This window comes from Perna viridis, chromosome 10 (assembly GCF_037379345.1).
Source record: "Perna viridis isolate PV_CMFRI_1.1 ecotype Kerala chromosome 10, ASM3737934v1, whole genome shotgun sequence".
Taxonomy (NCBI): domain Eukaryota; kingdom Metazoa; phylum Mollusca; class Bivalvia; order Mytilida; family Mytilidae; genus Perna; species Perna viridis.
This window is the reverse complement of record NC_142454.1, coordinates 29,811,606-29,828,921: the sequence shown is the minus strand read 5'-3', so window position 1 is coordinate 29,828,921 and position 17,316 is coordinate 29,811,606. Positions and strand designations below refer to the sequence as shown.

Genomic DNA, 17,316 nt, shown 5'->3' with positions numbered 1-17,316 from the left:
ATACAAGTAATTGAGCAGGCCAGACTCTACTAAAAACATGGAGCAAGAAACACACACTGAGTAAATAATGGATTGCTGATACTCCGTTTGAACAGCCTGAAAACTAAAGATTTTGTGATGTTTGGCGTTCTACTGAATATATGTTAGCTGCCGGTGTCTGTAATGAGCAATAATAAAGTGAACATTAATTATTACACTTAATTTTTATTATTATTGCCCACCTGTTTTATATATCTCATTCAGTGCTGAAATATGACAAAAAAAAAATAAAAAAATGATTGAGTACTCAGACTCTACTAACAATGTGAGCATGGACCAGGTGCACCGGTGGAGTAAGCGATGTCAATATATATGAATCTAAATTTCCATAAGAAATACAAGACTTACAAAACTTTAACTCCCAGTTTAATATTCTTTTCTTTAGGATACATGCTTCTGATGAATTAAAATTGGCGGTGCGTTTCCTCGATTGCTGAGTATATTTTATTTTGCTTTTTTTCCGGTAGGAACAGGCTTCTATCAATTTTAAGTATTGCTACGTCATTTGTGACAAAATGGTGTACGATATGAAATGGAACAGGGTTTTAATTTAGATTCATTGGTCAGCAGTTAATACTGGCATTATCTTTGTCAAGTTTTTTTAAGTAATTTTTTTATTTGACCCGCAAACAAGTGGTTAATACTTAGCATGCTAGCCTCGAGAGCGGGAGGTCAGGTCTTAGTCCCACGGAATGTTCAAATAATTGTTAGTCACTGCACCTCCGCTTAGCACGAAACATTTAGGACAAAGGTTAGAGTACAATTTTATAAGCCTATCCTATAATGAAAACCATTGCATAGTTTATCTGCTCCCCTGGTCTCATTTACTTGTCTTAAATTGTCTTTATACACATACATATATATCTGCGAATTTAATCATAATTTTTTTTGTCATTGCTCTAAATGGGCCCATGATTTGAAACATTAAACTACTTTAAACCTTGAATTTTATAAATCTGGAACATTGCGTGGTTTATTGAAAACATGGTATTTCCGATTGCTTAATACCTGCCATAGGACTGGCCCTTTTGCATTATATTGAGTTCAATAACAAAAAACAAAAAACAAAAAACAAAAAAGAACACCATGGTTATTTTTGTAATAAGGCTAAATATTTTTATCTCTTCTGTCAAAAATATAAAGCTGGTGTGTAAATAAATTTTGAGAAAACTTAATATTTGCAAAATGATATGATTGTAATTGTACATGAATTCCACTAACAATATTTCAAATTCCAGTTTATTTGATAATATTTTTATTTTATATACGATAAATCAACATAAGCGCTGTTTTTGTCACTTGCTGAGTATATGTGTACAACGAAATCTGTCAGGGGTCCATGTGAGGAATGTGGATAAGCAACAAGTTCGAGGAAGAATTAACAGTTAATTGTAGATCGAAATCTGTTTGTTCTCTCCTGGAGGATTTACAGTGTAATAACATTTCTTTGAAGAATCAATCAAAATGGTAACAAATTGAAACATACACCTCAAACCAACCAATCAAACCATATCCATGTAGAATCATTCAGAGTAATCTTCATCTTTTCATCTCTCTTTTCAATGATTACTTACTGGTAATCCCTAATATAATCACAGGCGACTTTGGGATTTTTTTTCATTAGAATATAAGACAATCGAGTGTTTTGACAGAGTTATTTTCCTCTGTAATATCGTGCTTCAGTTATAAGTATTGTAACAGGGGCGGATCCATACACTTTGAAAAGGAGGGGTGCCAGCCGTGGTTCCTCAGAAACAAGTATCTGATCTGTCTTTCTCCGAAACCACGAAGAAAAAGTGATATATACAACATGATAATCGTATGTTTTCATCCCTTCCTGATTTACTAAAAATGTCAGGCTTTTTGACGGACCTGCTATTTAACAATGCATCTAAAGGCATGAAAACTACATGTATATGTACCCATTACAAACTTGTGTTTATCCTTTAAAAATAATAAATAAGACTTTTTGTTCAACTACTGTACATACACGTAACACTTTATCAATTTATTTCTGTCAAAACGACTTTTTAAACAACTTTGTATTATCTGTTTCATTTGTATATTTTCCTGGACTACTACGTTTTTAGGGCGGATTGTTTTAGAGGTTCGAAATGTATGTGAAAATCACACACAGTGCAGAAAAAGTAAAGGTTGGTTTGAGAATGAAGCCGAATTAAGATACAAAGGCGGAAACTCAACTGTGCAAAATACAACAATCTATGCCTAGTCAGCCCAAGTACAGTAGTTCCCATACAATCCTAAACTCCCAAACTTGTGGCGAAGACAATTTTAAGAACAAAACTAGCTGACCTGGATTCCATACTTAGGGAGCAACTATTTGCTTTTTATGCATGGATGCTAGGATTTTCCTTTCCTGTCTTTATATTTTCTTCTCCTGGTCTGCTCTACCATTTTACTTCAGGAATATATGGATTCTTCCTTTTTATTTCAATATCAGTCATTGCCCCCCCCTTTTCCAAAACAATCCAATGATAGTTCTCTTTAATTTACTATAAATGCGTGCATATCGTTGCCTATAGATAATCACTGCTTTGTTTTCAATTCAGCGTAAAATGAAAGATCGGCGTGTCAATTTGACCATATTTCTTCACGAGACATTACAACCCCCTTCAATTTACTTCCGGTACCTGCCACAACTCCCTGATTAAACCCGCCAATTTTAAGTAAGCCCCCATAAAAAATTTCCCAATGCACAATATCCTGTTTTTGAAGTAAAACAGTTCGGAAGAAAAAAAAAGTAAACTAAGCCTTTTCGGACTACATTTTCTTACTAAGAATATCAGTGATATTTTTGCTGTGTATCAAAGTGTTTGTATTTTCTGTTTTCTCTGTTAGTTACTATTTAAAAGTGTACACTATTAGCATGGAATTGCCATTGGACGTTCAACCATAATCAATCAAGAAACTGATCTCATGTAATGTTTATTTTCTTTTTTTCATATAGAGACGTACATGTATAAAAAAAATTCCTATACCCGATTGTCCGCATATCCCCCAAAATAAACAAAACAAAAACAAAACGAACAAATTTCAGTAAAAGGGTACAATCTCATGTATATATCGTACGTTTAGTCACGTGACAATTTATTTATATCAACTTTTTAAAATACTGAAAGGCATAATATAGTTTTGTGATTCCTAAACCGTCTCAAAAAATGGTTGGGTTGTAAAAGTCGTATTTGTATCTTGAAATTATCGATCATACATGTTAATAGTTTGAATGTGATTTAAAATACAGCGTTTTAAGTGCTCGTGTAAGTACATGTTTGGAAAGTATATTAATTGGGCTTCTTTTCAGATATTAAATACAGTGTTTTTAAAACCGAATAAATTTGGCTTACGTGAACATGTAAACTGGCTTATACAAAGTGTATTTTCAATCACAGAACGTTTGTTTACAAAATCCATGTTAAGAACAATAAAAAATTATTTGCATGATAACAATTACAAACAGACAGTCAACAATGATTTTATCAAAGAGCGATCAAAGTATGGAAAACTTCCCGCTTATTAAAATGAATATGGAATTACATGTATAATATCTAGATAATCAAAATTATATTATTTGAGGCAGTATCAATCGCCCTCGCCCCACCCCAAATAAATTTTCAAAACGCATTTTAATCATACGGTTTCTGTTCCTAAATTGTTTCTTCCGAGCTCCTCGTCAAAACCCGCGTTAACACACACATCTGGACGGGGTTTTCTCGTGCTTCTTTCCACCCATCTCTTACTGCCTTTTGTCAGTAAGAGACAGAGGAATTCAACAAGTTCTATGATTGAAAGAATACTTGCTCCGATGAACATACCCATCTGACCACCAACTGTACCTGTAAAATAGTTTTCAAATGTTTTATTGGATCGTTTAAACTTTCTAATCGAAATTTCATACATGTAATGTAGTAATTAAAAAAAAAATGTAAACAGGGTCCTGTAAATTTGTATGTAACAGTCATTCTTACAATGTGGCTTTGCTTTGTTGAATTCTGTTGTAGCTCAGGATGATTTCGAATGAGATAGGAACTTTCTGTCGCTTTGATAGGACAAAATCAAACAAACAAGCAATTATAAACGAAACAAACGAAAAACAAAACTTAGGTACCAGTTCACGTAAAATTCAGACACTATCAATGGAAAAATGATTCATGGTCAAGAAAAACCCACCAAACAAACGATGCTTTTCTAGTCTACATATGCTATACTTTCGCATAACAGCAACCTTTTCTGTATTCAGATTTGCACTTTGGAGAAAATCATACATTTATCTCCCACTAAAAGCAACCAAATGAAGCCAAATCTAGTACAAATTTCATGTACAATCTATATAATTTTGATCACAAAAGCGCAACAACCAAATGCATAACTAAGACTGGTTACGTGATCAGTTACTGTTACTGTTTATTAACAAGAAATAAGACAGAATTTGGTGGAGTTTTGACATGCATGAATCACCTTCTGTCTGATTTTTAGAAACACTGCTACCTAAATTAATAAATAACAAATCATAACTTACACAATTTGCTTATTAAAGGTATGTTTTGTATATGACTATTCAGAGTTGTTTTTTTAAATGAACTTGCTGCTTCATTTCACGTTAAGAAGGTAGACCTAGGGTAAGGGACACAACTCTTACAAATTACTTGAATATTTATACTCAACATTTTTTACATTAATCTCATGTAAGCATCAACGTAACTTGGACTGACTTCATTCTGTTTCAAATGAAAGCTTGATATGCTTTGGTGAACTTGAATATGATACAAACACATCACTGATTTACCTTACCCTAGGTCTAACTCCTGAAACATTTTTACTGTAAATTGAATTACCCAATATACTGCCCACGCTCTTTTCAGGAACCTCGGTGATATCTTCTTCTATAAGTGTATTGTAATATAAACGCAAGTCTATAAAATTTCTACTGAAATGAAAACGACATAAGATTACAATGTAGTACATGTACATATACTAAACATGAACGTACATGCACTTGCAAAATACAGTGGTGTAATAGATTGCATAAAATCTGCTCTTTTCAACAAGTATTTCGTGTTTCTAATCTGATTATGTGTGTGCATTTCAAGAACAAATAACTATTTTTACCAAATGATCTTTACAATTACATGTACATTGTACATATCTAACGTATTTGACAGCGTAAACATTGAAATTACATTACTAAAGTGTATCGTTTGTAATGACTAAGGCATTGACTATTGTTTAAATAACAGCCAGTTATTTTTTGCAGACGGACCTTGTTAAGGTCTTTTAGTTCGACAATTTAAATATGGTCCTGTCTAAAAACCAGACAGAAAAGAGGGGATTCATCATATCTCACGACAGTCTATGAAACTGTTCAAAAACATTTGTTATGTCCTGACACAACCCTTATTATGCTCTTTTGCTTGGATCTGCTGTATATCGTGAAATATTTGACTGGCTATAGTGCAAAATTCTTGCAGGAAATTTTCCCGTACTTTTCTGCTGTAGTATGTGACAATTTTTAAGTGCTTATATCTCCAGTGGGAAACTTTCATTTGCACTTCAATGAGGCCTACTGAAGGATTTTAATTCATTAAAAAATATTTGGGAATAAGAAATGCACAAATATTAGGTTTCTATCTGGTTTTAAGGCAGAACTGAACTTCAGAGTGTGCCTATGGAAGACCAAGGCAGCGATTGGCCCAAAATATTCGCATCCATTAGAGATCACAGATGTTTTCTAGGCTGCAATTTACTGAAGTGGTAAAAATTAAACAAATTTCTTGGAAAACTTCAAAAAGGGACATAACTTGCTGTTCTGTTTGTAGTTAAGTTGATTTAAGGAATGGCTGTTACGTTTTTTTTTCGGTTTTTGAAATGACCTCAATCACGTGGTACACATTAAATAACCTGCATAGCAGGTTATTTTTAAGTGTGTACCAACGGCATTGGGGTAATTTTAAATGAGCCGAAAAAACATGACAGCCATTCCTTAAATCAAATAATTATAATTTAATTTTAATACAAAAATTTAAGGAGTAAATCATTAAAAAAGGCTGACGACGTCACAGCCATAATACAGAATTTGGTCGATGAGATGATGGACAAAATTGTTTATCCAATCAGAAAGCGTGCTACTTCTGAAATCAAATTATTTGTTGGGAAACTTTGAACATTTATTCGGAGTGATCTAAGTTTCCTACTAAAATCATAATGAGTTTAACATTTCATTGGAAGGAAAGAAAAAAATACTATGTGTGTCATCCATATCAAAGGATCTGCCGGGTTTCTACTTGGGCAGTCTATTAATAGAATTGTTTAAGATACGATTTTATGATAATAAAGGAAAAGCAAGTACATACTTCTCTTTTATCGGTACAAAAGATTAAAGATTACAAATTCTTCAAAGATGTGAAAACAGTTTGGAATTATACATACTTTATGTAGTTAGCATCTGGAAGAATGGATTTGTTGTAGAGAAAGTTTGCTATAAAGTCGGAACTAAAAGCAGCATAGGAAACGATTCCATCATATTTCTGGGTCTTGCAGTTTTGAGGGCAAGAACATCCTTGTAGAACCTCTATGTCCCTGCTAACATTATCTGAAAGGTTAACTCTATACATGACAACTATGGTGCTAATTGTGTACTTTACTAACGGTCGTAACGTTTGAAAGTCAGGCTTAATAAAATGGATAATAAGATTTTATTTATAAAAAACAACAACAGTAAAATGACGGACGGACAAAGTGATTCCAACATTCCACACAAATCGTCAAATGGTGTATAAAGTCAGTTCCCTATTTTACGGGTCAAAGACACACACAAAACGATCCCGTAACGCTATCAAAGTGTGCAACTTACGTTGGTATCTGGAATAACAATCCACAAGCTGTATACTATCACAGTATGATAAAGAGCCTATCAAATAGATGAAGACAAGATAAATGCAAGTAAATAGCGTTTCGTCGCATTATTGAAATTAGCATGAATGTTATCTATGCAGCGTACATACATGGACATATGTACCAGAATAGTCTCCTTGTACCTTAAACATACTTTATAGGTCATGCCTACAATAGCGATAATTACTAAAATTGATAAACAGATTAGCCACACTTTCTAAAACAAACAAACGAATAAAACAAAACAAATACGAAAACAACAAAAAAAAAACAACAAAAACAAAAAACAAAAACAAAAACAACAAAAACAACTCTGAGGGCTTCTCACCTTCCAAATGAATGTTAAAAAAAACTGCATTTTTGTATCCACATTTATGCTTTTTTATGGTCTTGAATGGAGATGATTTTGAATAAATGCAATGTGATTTTAGGCATTGCCTATAAGACAAGGAGAGATTTACAATGAGTCTAATACTAACACATGTACATGTAGTGGGACCTAGACATTCAAACCGGCAATCCCTAATTCCTAAACATGTTCATGAATATAAGAATATATTAAGCTCTTGAGCGTTTATGAAAGTACATGAAATAGAACCGTATACATGTGGACTTCCTTTTGTCAAAACTAAATTAGTTTACCTGTTACATGTACAAAGTTTTCTGTAAGTCGAAGATGCATCAACATGATACTTTTTCATTTCAGTTGAATATACATGTACATGTATGTTATCCAAAGAACTTATTGTGAAAAAATAAGAAGAAAATTCGAATGTTTATAATGAATATTAAAAGTCACGAATAAAACAAAGGATCCTAGTAGCGTCATTTTAAAATAAATAATTTATTCCTTTACTAAAACCAAACCTTTTAGAAATAGGTGTCTGCATCCACATTTTCGAGTAATGTATTCTTCGTAGCACTGTTTAAAGCAGGTTATTTCTGTGTAAGTACCAACCGACCCCATGTTCTCCGATACATCTCGACAACTACCATAGGGCTCCGGTAACGTAGTCACCTACATTGTAAACATTGAAAATAAGCGCATTATGCAAGTTTGTACTTTTAAAAGTTACATAATGTAGTACCACTAACGAATCAGAGGCGGATACCGATACTTTGAAAAGGACCCTTCGAAAAAGGGGGTGCTTCAACATTATTTGCCATTTTTTGTCAATTTTACACATGAAAATCACAAATTGTTCAATAAAAGGTGGGCGCCAATCCCCTGCACCCCTCTGGATCCGCCACTGTGAATTGTGAAAAAGCAGACAGCACCTACATGTATCATATGCACACATGATGATTAGTCAGAAGACCTAATTGACATTATTGGTCAACAATATAAGTACAGACAAAATTCCCGCCAAAATGGGAACATTACAACATTTTACGCCATGGAAAGGGAAAGGTCTCTCATAATACGACATTTCGTAAGACACAGGTTATTGATTGTCATAGTATTACGTCCTACTGTAGTTATTTTATTAAAAATGCATCTCTGGACGGACGTCAATAACGGTAGAACCCTGAATTGCAGGGACTGTTCAAAAGGTTTTAAAATATGTAAGGCTACTTCAGATTAAATAATATCAAACGGATGGTGAAGATAATACCCCTGGGTGGTTATAAGGCTGAAATGCGTTTTATATACTTTAAAGTTCCAAAAACGGTTTATGGCCATTTATTATACTCCACGTCAGTTACTTTAAAACCCCATTTTTTTTTCATCAGTTTTCTTCAGCCGTTCTTTTATCGAGGCAGAGTTGTCTTTCTTATTTCATATTTGTTATGTTTTTCTCAGTTCATAAAAATGCACTTGCACATGCATAAAAAACAAATTAATAATAATAAATAGATAAATAATTCCATTGTAATTCCGCTATTTTTATCGCTAACTGCCGATTTATTTCTCATGAATGTGACAATAAACAATTATAAAGTAAGAACGATAGATTCCGTAACAAAATACGATCGATTGGACAATGTAAACATTGTGGTCTGAATTTAAAATGTCACCGGACTTGAACAATTGAAATTTTACGGAGAAGCCGTTTTCTGATATGCATGAGCAAGTTATTTAAAATCGGAAGGTGTCAATAAAAGTGTAGTCATTTTTTAAACAATATGTTATGTATATAAGGAAGAGTATCATCACGTATGATATCACCGTTGTTTTCAGAAGTCATCAAAGTTTCATAGTTTGCTGTCATAAGAACAGAAATAACTCTGTTCCAATTAATATGTGCTTAAAACACGCATGTTATTTTATTCTAATATTAAAAATATACTGTGCTCGTTTATTGTACACACGGGGAGGGGGGCACTTTTGTTTAAATTGGATTCGGGGGTGAAGCTGGAGCTGGAAAAAAAAACTCCCCCCTCATATATTTGTCTAGCAAGAAAATCTGTCCCATTCATATATTTTAGTGCAAAATACACACCTATTCATATATTCTACAAATATGACCCATTGATATAGTACAGCTCAGAAATGACAACCTATTCACATAGGAAAGTAGAAAATCTATGACCCAATCATATATTTCTACTCTAGAAAAACAGACCCATTCCAGCGGCACATCAGCATATATACTGGTATATAGGATGTGGACCCCCGTGATTGTACATTATACAATGCAGCATAGTGCATCCTCTTACTCACACACAGAATTTGGTATTTTGATGATTTATACATGCATGCGCATTAAACACATCTGTGTAAATCAGTAAAAAAAAGAGATTGGTCAAGCTGCAAGAAAATTGCTTGCATACTAATTCGTGCCTCTGTAACGTATTACAGGGTTGCGAGTAAGGTTTAACAAGTACTATCTTTAAAAATATAGTCGCAGTAAAATTTGTCCTTTCAACTTGTAATTTTCTACATTTCATTCAGGAAATAACACATGGCACGCAATTTCAACTTTCGATAGTTTATTATTTCGAATGCCACTTAGTTAATTGTCTGTATTCGGGAAACAGAATTGCGATCAGGTGACTTGCGTTCCCGTCGAAGAGCATCTTTGAGGTCAAAGGGTAAAAAGAAAAACTGAAGGTCTAAAAGGATAAACAATCACTGTGAATACAATCACGTTCATCTGTGGTTAAAATCTGTAAGACCAACTTTAATCTCCTCCAAAAACTTATACCTGTTTTACTATCACATAATGCATCACTCCGTTATCTTATAGGCTCTGTTTTTCATGGTGGGAAAAAATTCACAGGGCAAGAACACCACTTATGACAAATCAGTGAAGCTGTTTCTGATGTGCTGTTCTAATGTGTATATAGGGATGAAGTTTAACAATGGTGTGGCAGAAGTAAAAAAAGCTTTGAAATAGCGAAAATAGTGAAATACATTGAAAATACGCATATAAAGAAACAGAAGGAGTTTTTTTTTCGGTGAACTTACCGTGCTCTTTTTGATGGAACAGCCAGCAGAGACCCCTGGACCGACAAGAAATCCCCGAAATGCTGGAAGGGGTTCTTCAGCTGGGTCATGTAGAACGACCTATCGGAAAATGATACAATTTGGCTTAGTTGTTCCATCTAAAAAGTGTACTTTTGCGAGTGAAAATTTTCGTAAAAGTGGTATAAACTTGAGACAAAAGACAAATACAAATAATCATGTCATGATCTTTAATAAACCTTCAATTTTTGTTAATCTAAATATATGATATTCGTGTTCCTTGTTAAAATGTTAAGTCCTAAAACTCAGGAAAAAAAGATAAAAAAGCGGTGGAAGCGTTCTTTCCTTGAATAACTTGTTTGAATCCTCCCAAGAGCTTTTTAGATATACTTCGCTTAAAAAAATAATTGCAATAAGAGGAGATAATTGTTACATGTATGTATATATGTTTTATATGAGGGGGACATGAACTCAATTACATGTGTAATATGTCGTCCTCTCAGTTCCGAAGATTTTTCACCACAACGTTTTGGTTGATATAAATCCAATGTGTATATATGTGAGACTCAGTAGTGCGATGGGGACTCCGACGTGTAGTGGTGATCTACGATGGTCAACACTTAAGTACGTTGGATGTTTAACGAAAATGCGCGGAAGTGCGTTGGTAACCCATTCAACGTCGCCACGAAATTTTAAGTTCATAAGCGCTTACAATTTACAGAAAAAACTGGAAGGAAAGTCAGTAAAGTAAGTAATATATATTGTTGTCTGAATAAACAAACGTGCCATGCATCATTACTAATTTTGAGTGTTAACAGTACATGTATTTAATGCAGTATCAAAACTTAAAAGACACGTTACGATACTCGAGATAATTCGAGAAACATAAATTGCAGCAAAGCAAGATAGCGGATACTGAAAGTCGTATTACATGCATCATGAAAATTTTATTAGCTAAAATTAAAATATTTACCGGGACCACTTTGTTATCGTTGTATAAAAAATCGGAAAAATGTTGCTTTTTTATAAATTTGAAATTATGGATTTTTACCTTTTGAATATGATTTCACAACGAATCATGGAGATTACTCTATAGTTGAAAGGCGAAATAGAAACTGCAATATACAAGTTCAAAGAGTGTATTAGAATGTTGAAGACACAAATTAAGTTCCAGGGAAACAGACTCTCACGTTTCTTTTCATATTACGTCTGGTCCGTTTCTACATCAAATCTAGACCTCTGTAGCATCAGTCATTCTTTGATAACCTTAGCAGCAGTGTATAGGATGACACACATGCAGAGAAAGAAAGCACCGTCTTATACTACATAACATGTGTATTTGCAAATTTTACAAGTGCTATATCAATCAGACATATTTTATTTAGTACATGTAGTTTATACAGAAGTTCTTGAGTCAAGAATTATTTTAATGTAAAAGAGTACCATTCCTCCTCGTAGTGACCAACGCATTTCCGTGTTGATATTGGCAGTCAACAATCATGTCTAAACTTCGCAGTTCAACATTATCATAAACGCACTTAGGCGTACTACCATCGTTCCGTGCGACCATCGTACCTATATTGTACACGTACGTGTCCCATCGCAGTTCCGAGTCGTACATATATACTGAAATGAAAAGACAAATGGATCCGTTTGTACAGATACAAACACGGATCCATAGGAGGCGGCGCAAGTCTTTTTTAAATAAATAAAAATATGCATGAAATCATGATTTTCAAAAATTTTAGTACCCCTTCCAATTTCTTGCATAGCTTCATTCGGTCTTTATAAACCTGAAATCCTGGATCCGCTCCTGACAATCTCAAAGTAAGTCTACGAGTATTAAAATACAGTTTTTTATACGTTACCTTAATTCCGGATCGAATGGAAGAAGAAAAGAAGTACTCGTCCTGTTGAATATTCACGAAGAACCGTACTCCAGAATTTTCGCCGACTGCTATCGTCTTTTTGTTACCGTCGTCATTAAACGTGTAGCATTGTCCATATTCAGTCATTTTAGGTGTAAATAATTCCGAACAATTTACACGTTCTTCTTGGTAATGGCAGTAAGTAATCATATCGTCTAATTGGTGAGAATGGTTTTTTACGCATGCGTGTAATTGTTCACCGGAAATACCGGATCTTGCTAAGGTTATATCATGAGATTTTAGTATGATAGAGAGCTCACTTATCGTAAAAAATACCTCCTCTATTTCCTCTTTTTCTCTGTCACTGAGACAGTTAAGTATTGTTTTCTTGACCTGATTTAAGTTACAGACGGTAATGGATGGAAAGTTTAACGACTTTTTCAATTTGGTGGAGAAGATGGTGTTAGTCGGATGTGTTGACAGATGAACAAATTCAAGAATAAGTACTGTGATTAGACCTCCTGCTGCGGCAAATACTAGCAAAAACCATATAAGTCTGAAAACAAAATGTAAAAAATAAGTTGTTTTTTGAGAGTGCCATTTTAAAACGTGGGATGGATAGTTTTTCATTATGTGCAATTGACGGTGAATTTGCATCGGAATCCTGCATTCTTTTTACGGAACATCGGCGTTTTAAGAATGAGTGTTCGATATTTCGAATATGCTGTGTACTCAAAACTTTCATGTAACTCATGTGCTGTTTCAAAATTACATGTAACTCGTGTCTTTTTGTAATATTTGGAAAATACATCTTTGTATATTACATAATATTTTCTCATAGATCTGTAATTAAATTATGAAATATGTCTCTGATTTTCCTTATAGACTATACATAAATTAAAGAGCTCATAATCGACACATACATTTGTTTACACGTACAGGCAACGTGTTTGATATAATTTTCGGTGTTATGGCGAACTAATGAACATAATATTTTTACAAATATAAAGCCTATTCGTAAAGTTAAATTTATTTCCATTAAATAAATTCTTCTCCTAAAATTTGTTTCGTGCCGTAAATTTGACTTGTACTATATGTGAAGTTTCTATTTATCTTTTCCGATAATCTGGGAGTTCGATATATACAATTTGTAGGTGTGCCTAGGTGACGCTTCGTACATGTATGTGTTACCTTTAAAAGATTTTTTTGAACATTAACTTAATTAATGAAATTTCAAATATAAATTTCTATATGCAACGATATTTACGATTTAAAATTATATATTGTTCTATCTCGGTATATGGATTCGGTAATTCCGAATGGTTTCCGGTCAAATTAACCAATCACATTTAATCACACAAAAAATAAGAAGTACATGTGGAACATCCAATGGTATCCTGTGTAAAATACTTTCACAACAGAGAAAAAATAATATCAAATTTATTCCGGGGATATTTTACAATAAGTAAATGTGTTCCATGGCTATTATATGTTTCCGAACTCAACCTTATAATGATAAAACATACACGTGCCTGAAAGAGTTTTCTTCAGGGGAATTATAAAGAAGTGGGGCTTAGTTTTATTGCGGGAAAAAAAGTTTGCAGTGTTATACTATAACTTGCAGATGTGTAACAAATTGGATAGTTTTTGATATGACATGTTATCCTTGATGCTTTTAGAGAATAATTTTCATCCAGGATGTTTCAGATATTGATAGGTATACTGGATGATATTTCATTGGAAGTTTTACACATTAAGTTTTTCATCCAGGATATTATTTAATTGAAAAGTCAAATATTATCCATTTTATCAAGAGTCAGAATTCTGTTCACTATGCATACATGTATATGAATTATATTCAGGATATTATTTAATAGTATGAAATAATATCATAATATATACAATTAGGAATATCTCTAGCTTTTTCATAATAAATTATAGTAAATTTCATTGTTCAGGAAAGAGCAATCAAGGGAACCAAGGTTTTAGCGGTAATCAAAAGAATGTAATCCAGGGACAAAGACCAGACATGGAAAACAGATATACACAACAAAGAACATAAAGTAACTAAAATCATACATACAAAGTAACAAAAGCAAATAAGCAACTCGGACTCCACTAAAAACTGGGAGCATGGACCAGGTGTACCGGTAGGGTAAGCGTCCTCTGCTTTTCTAGAAACACCCGCCGACTTGCTCATAAAAAGTCAAGTCCGGGGTAGACAAACGAGGAAAAGAAAACTATGACCCGTTGAATAAATCAGTTTTCATGGTGCAGATGGATACACCATAACGATCCACGAGTTCATGATGACGACCATAAAACTTCTGTAGTGATGACTTCAATCTTGTAGCAACATAACCCTGTTCCAGAAGCCTATGTATTAAGAGTTCTAGCGCGAAACAAAAAGTCTGCGTAGTTTCGGCAAGCTCTGGCATAACGTATGAGTTGTGATATGAACACTCCATACGCAGGTGCCGAAGGGATCTTGCCACAGATGAAAGGAATTCCGAAGTGGAAACAATTTAATAGGTGTGGTCAATTTTTCATAGAGAAATACATGTAACATCCTCCCGAAAGAAATAATGTTAAATAATTTCCATAGGATAAGGTTCCATCTGGACAGTATTATATCTAACACATTGCTAGGATAAGATAAGACAATTAACTTTTTACATATTTCTCGAACCTGAAAATTGTGGAATTTCTAACATTTTAATATAAAATCGGAATATTTGACTACTAAATTATGGCATGGAAACTATTCATTCACTGTACACTTTGAAAACATACGTGTAAGCAATGCTTATTTTTTTTAAAATCAGGTCTATGTCATGGGTAAATAATAATTGCACAAGTATAAAATGCACTTCGTGGTAATACATGTATGCCAAGTCAAAGATTTAAGATGTTAGCATTTACAAAGCAGCGCATCAACACACTAACAAATTACTTTAATCAAATTTTAAAAAAGCGGCGATTCCATATTCCATTAAAAGTACTTGGTTAAATTGTTTATTAAATAAAAGAGTTTAATTTTACTTAAAAAATGATTGATTGATCGCAGTTTTACATCGCATGACAATTACTTCCGACTTTTCCAGTCCTTTGATCAGTAGACTATCGACTAGACCCTCCGTTGTACTAGTCAGTCACACTGAGGAAAAGTCTGGCTTGCAACAAAGGCGCATTGTTTTGAATCAAATTCAACCAGTTATCATTGCGTCACTACACAAGCAAATGTGCCACATATGATAATCATATGGTAATCATATGACAATCATATGATATGTAACATATGAAAGTCATATGATTATCATATGATTCTCTTATATAAATATTTGCTTGAAAACATATGACTATCATAATTATGTTTATGAAAAACATTTGATTATCATATATGTAAACTGAAACATATGATTATCATATGGTGCTCGATTTATATGATAATCATATGATTCAAGCCATACGAGTCTCATGTGTGCCAAATTTGCCTGTGTATATACCGCATGCTTGTCAGAGGCATTGACTCAAAACTATCAGAACCTACCACAGAACGGCAGATTAAAAAAAAAGAAGTTTGAATTTTATCGAAATTACCTGCGCCTTTGGTAAATTTCCGGCCCACCAGCTCTAGAAAGTCCATGAATAGTTGTGGAGCTTTTGAAATCTTCAACAATATTAGTATCGAAAACCATAATTTCATCGAATGGAATTCACGTAATTAATAAGAACGACTGTACCGTCATCATAGGATCATTACAGACGCAACAAACAGATCATCAAGAAGAAATAATGATAATTGAAATGGAAATTAATCAAGGGCTGGCAAGGGTAAAATCTCTAAGGCGAGTACATTCTTCCATTCCGTAGAGAAAACCACGAGGCAATTTGACAGAAATGGTCACCTTATCTTGATGAAACAAGGTGTTATGGGACGGAGGAGTCTTCAAACTCAATTAATTTAGAAATGAATTCTGTTTATCGAACATATTGGATTTTAATAGCTGTATGATAATTAGAAAAACGTGCTAGCGCTCAATGGTAATTGATTTATCACAAACTCGTTAATTGTGCATTTAAATTTAAGTTACAATCCTTTTCATATAAGACAACAGGACATAATACAAGTACTTTAAAGGTTAGCTATAATGACGATTTGAAAAGAAAAACAAACAATAAAAAAACTTTAAATGACAAAATCAAGGAAAAACTAAAAAAAAAAATGGAAACCGAAGCAATGGTCCTATCCTGGTACAGGGATTGCCGATGAAAATAGTGGGGTAAGCAGTTTTTAAACAACTATACGCCTCGCTTCATTCCAGTTGTCTCCAGTATATTACAATGAAAAGGTGCAGCATAAAATTGCCACCGGTCAAAATTGGTACATGTATATTTATCCAGTACTGTAGTCAAAACATTTCAGAAGATATGAACAAAAGAAGTGAAAATAATTATATACGCACACAAGAATTCCTGAATACTATTATATTGAATATACATCTGCCTTACTCGAAAGTCCGATTAAGTAAAGATGAACATGCATACTCATCAACAAAAGAAACGCTTAACTTATAGTTTTGTCTTTGGAATATAAAATTCAGGTGCGAGTATAATTTTAAATTCCCAAAACGAATTAAAAAATGACACTTTGTTTCTGAAATTCATGACATCAAACTCCTTGGAACTAAACTTTGGAGTTTGATTTAAACAAAACATCTTTAAAGTATTCTCTATAATATTTCCTATTTTACATTAACCGAAATAGGAGAAAGGGAAAACTAAACAAACTGATAACTGGCGACTATTATCATGAGACGAGTATATGTTAAAGTTCAATTATAATTTCAATAACATAATTTCAAATTTTTTTAACTGCTTCCCGAGTTTGTCGTGTTTCCATTACATTATCGGTTAAACAACAGAAGATGCCTGCCCTGCTTGTGAATCTAGTCCATGTTCCTAGTTTTTAGTGAAGTCCTGGTTGCCCATTTATATTTGTTTTTATATGCCTATTATTATGATTATTTATAGAATATTTAATAATTTACTAATGTTATCTCGATTTACTAATGTTTTCCATGCGGATTT

At 33.3% G+C, this 17,316-nt stretch overlaps 1 protein-coding gene across 1 annotated transcript; it reads right to left on the bottom strand.

Moving 5' to 3' along the window:
* Positions 1–2,946: 2,946 nt before the first annotated feature.
* Positions 2,947–15,923, bottom strand: LOC148605305 (acid-sensing ion channel 1-like). Its single transcript, XM_088549702.1, has 8 exons — positions 15,826–15,923; positions 12,226–12,781; positions 10,361–10,459; positions 7,816–7,966; positions 6,908–6,964; positions 6,484–6,646; positions 4,893–4,984; positions 2,947–3,893 (listed from the first exon to the last, which is right to left on the bottom strand). The coding sequence occupies exons 1-8, from the start codon at positions 15,921–15,923 to the stop codon at positions 3,688–3,690; spliced, it is 1,422 nt and encodes a 473-aa protein (XP_088405828.1). The 3' UTR covers positions 2,947–3,687.
* Positions 15,924–17,316: the final 1,393 nt, after the last annotated feature.